The 2,033-nt window shown below is 63.8% G+C and overlaps 1 protein-coding gene across 1 annotated transcript; it reads left to right on the top strand.

The window, feature by feature from the left end:
* The first annotated feature begins 282 nt into the window (after positions 1 to 282).
* Positions 283 to 1,449, top strand: LOC125536449 (LOB domain-containing protein 37-like). The gene is made up of 2 exons (XM_048699677.1): positions 283 to 579; positions 699 to 1,449. The coding sequence occupies exons 1-2, from the start codon at positions 351 to 353 to the stop codon at positions 1,172 to 1,174; spliced, it is 705 nt and encodes a 234-aa protein (XP_048555634.1). The 5' UTR covers positions 283 to 350; the 3' UTR covers positions 1,175 to 1,449.
* Positions 1,450 to 2,033: the final 584 nt, after the last annotated feature.

The raw sequence follows: 2,033 nt of genomic DNA on the forward strand, positions 1-2,033 counted from the left end.
CCGGCGGCCCCACGCCCACCCGCTGTCCAATCCCTCGATCCGACGGCCCGCGCTCGCACCGACCGGCCGCGGAGACACGGAGCCGCCCCCGCACCCCTGGAGCCTGGAACCTCTTCCGCTTTACCTCAGCACGCGCGCCACTTAACCCATGACGGTCACCCGACCGGCCGGCCCTGGTTAGCGCCCGGTTACCTCCCCACCCATGACGGTCACCCGACCGGCCGGCCCTGGTTAGCGCCCGGTTACCTCCCCACCCCCTCCCTCCCTCCTCGGCTGGGCTGGTTATATACCCCGCCCCTCCCTGGCCGTGGGCGAGGTCGGCTTCTTGATCGGGGTTGGTTGGGTGTTGTATGAGAGGGAGTGAGCGGGCGGCGGTGTCAGCGTCAACGTCGGGGATGAGCTGCAACGGCTGCCGCGTGCTGCGCAAGGGCTGCAACGACGCCTGCGTGCTGCGCCCCTGCCTGCTCTGGATCGAGGCCGCCGACGCGCAGGGCCACGCCACCCTCTTCGCCGCCAAGTTCTTCGGCCGCGCCGGCCTCATGTCCTTCCTCACCGCTGTCCCCGAGCAGCAGCGCCCAGGTACGTACGGACGGAAGGGAGATCGATGGTCTTCTTCTTGGCACGACGGTTCATCGGTAGCACTATATATGTTGATCTTCTTTGGCTGATGTTTGCATGGTGTTTGCTGTGGGTTGCAGCCGTGTTCCAGTCGCTGCTGTACGAGGCGGCGGGGCGGACGATCAACCCGGTGAGCGGCGCGGTGGGGCTGCTCTGGGCGGGGAGCTGGCACCTCTGCGAGTCGGCGGTCCAGACCGTGCTCCGGGGCGGCGCCATCCGCCCGCTGCCGGAGCTCGCGGGCGGGGTCCCGGAAGGCGGCGTCGGTGGCAGCGATCTGTTCGCCTCCTCTTCCAGGCGGGCCGTGGTGGGGTGCTCCACGTATTCGGCGGCGAAGCGGGTGACGCCGAGGAAGACCTGGGCGCCGGAGGCCGCGTCCCAGCACCAGGAGCCCCCGTGCGACCTCGGGCTTTTCCTCACCCCCGGATCGGCCGCCGCGGCGGAGGGGGAGCGACGGGCGAGGCGTGCCGGCACGCCGTCGATGAGCTCCGACGGCTCCGTGACCACGAGCGCCGGCGCCGGCGAGAAGGAGCCGGAGCTGCTGAATCTTTTTGTTTAATGAAGCTAGTTATTAATCTGCGCGTTCATTCACCGTAGTAGTACCGCGCGATCGACCGATCGATCGATGCGCTGCTCGCTCGCTGGCGCTGGAACCAGCTGAACTTTTTGGTAGCCTCCCTCTCGTCCCACCGGCGACGCGCCCCTTGATTCTTTTTTGGGCGTGCATGAACCGCCGGCTCGGTGTGACACGGAGATGACTAGATGAGACCGCCCCGGCCGGCTTTGTTCCTTGTCTACTCCGATAATAGTACCGCTGCTTTCTAAGCACCACCACTACTGCTACAAAGATGGTTAAATAAGTAAGGGTGCACACTAAAGCTCTCGCTCTTATCCGGAGGGTGATTAGCGTCTGCCCAGCGAGTGAGTGCGTGTGCTAATACGCCATCGCTTGCTCCTACAGTACTCTCCCGATTGTGTTTCTTTTTGGAGATCTGCTCGTCCGTGTTTTTGTGAACTGGTCGCATGATTGATCAGTCAATGTTTCACGCCACCGCAAAATCCAAGCGGCCGTACAGCTTGTGATGCAGTGTGGGTGTGGGGTTGCTGAGATAGTACTACTGGAGCGAGCGGTTCAGCTTTGCGGAGGGGCTACAGCCGTACCGTGGCGCCGCGTTTCGGGGTGGGGGCGCGTGACCACCCGAACGCGACCGCAGGCACAGGCCCCTGCGACGCGGCGTTCTTCTGCCGCGCAGATGTGTCGCGGCTTTGGGAGTTCAACCCGTTTGCCGGCACGACAAAAACGTCCAATTTCCATTTGTTTCGGGCAGAACGTCCGATTTGTTGTGCAGTGGCCGTGCTACAGCACAGCGTAGCTTTGCGCCTACACATGAATCAGCTTTCTTTATGAGGATCAATGC

The sequence above is a fragment of the Triticum urartu genome, chromosome 2, assembly GCF_003073215.2.
Source record: "Triticum urartu cultivar G1812 chromosome 2, Tu2.1, whole genome shotgun sequence".
Taxonomy (NCBI): domain Eukaryota; kingdom Viridiplantae; phylum Streptophyta; class Magnoliopsida; order Poales; family Poaceae; genus Triticum; species Triticum urartu.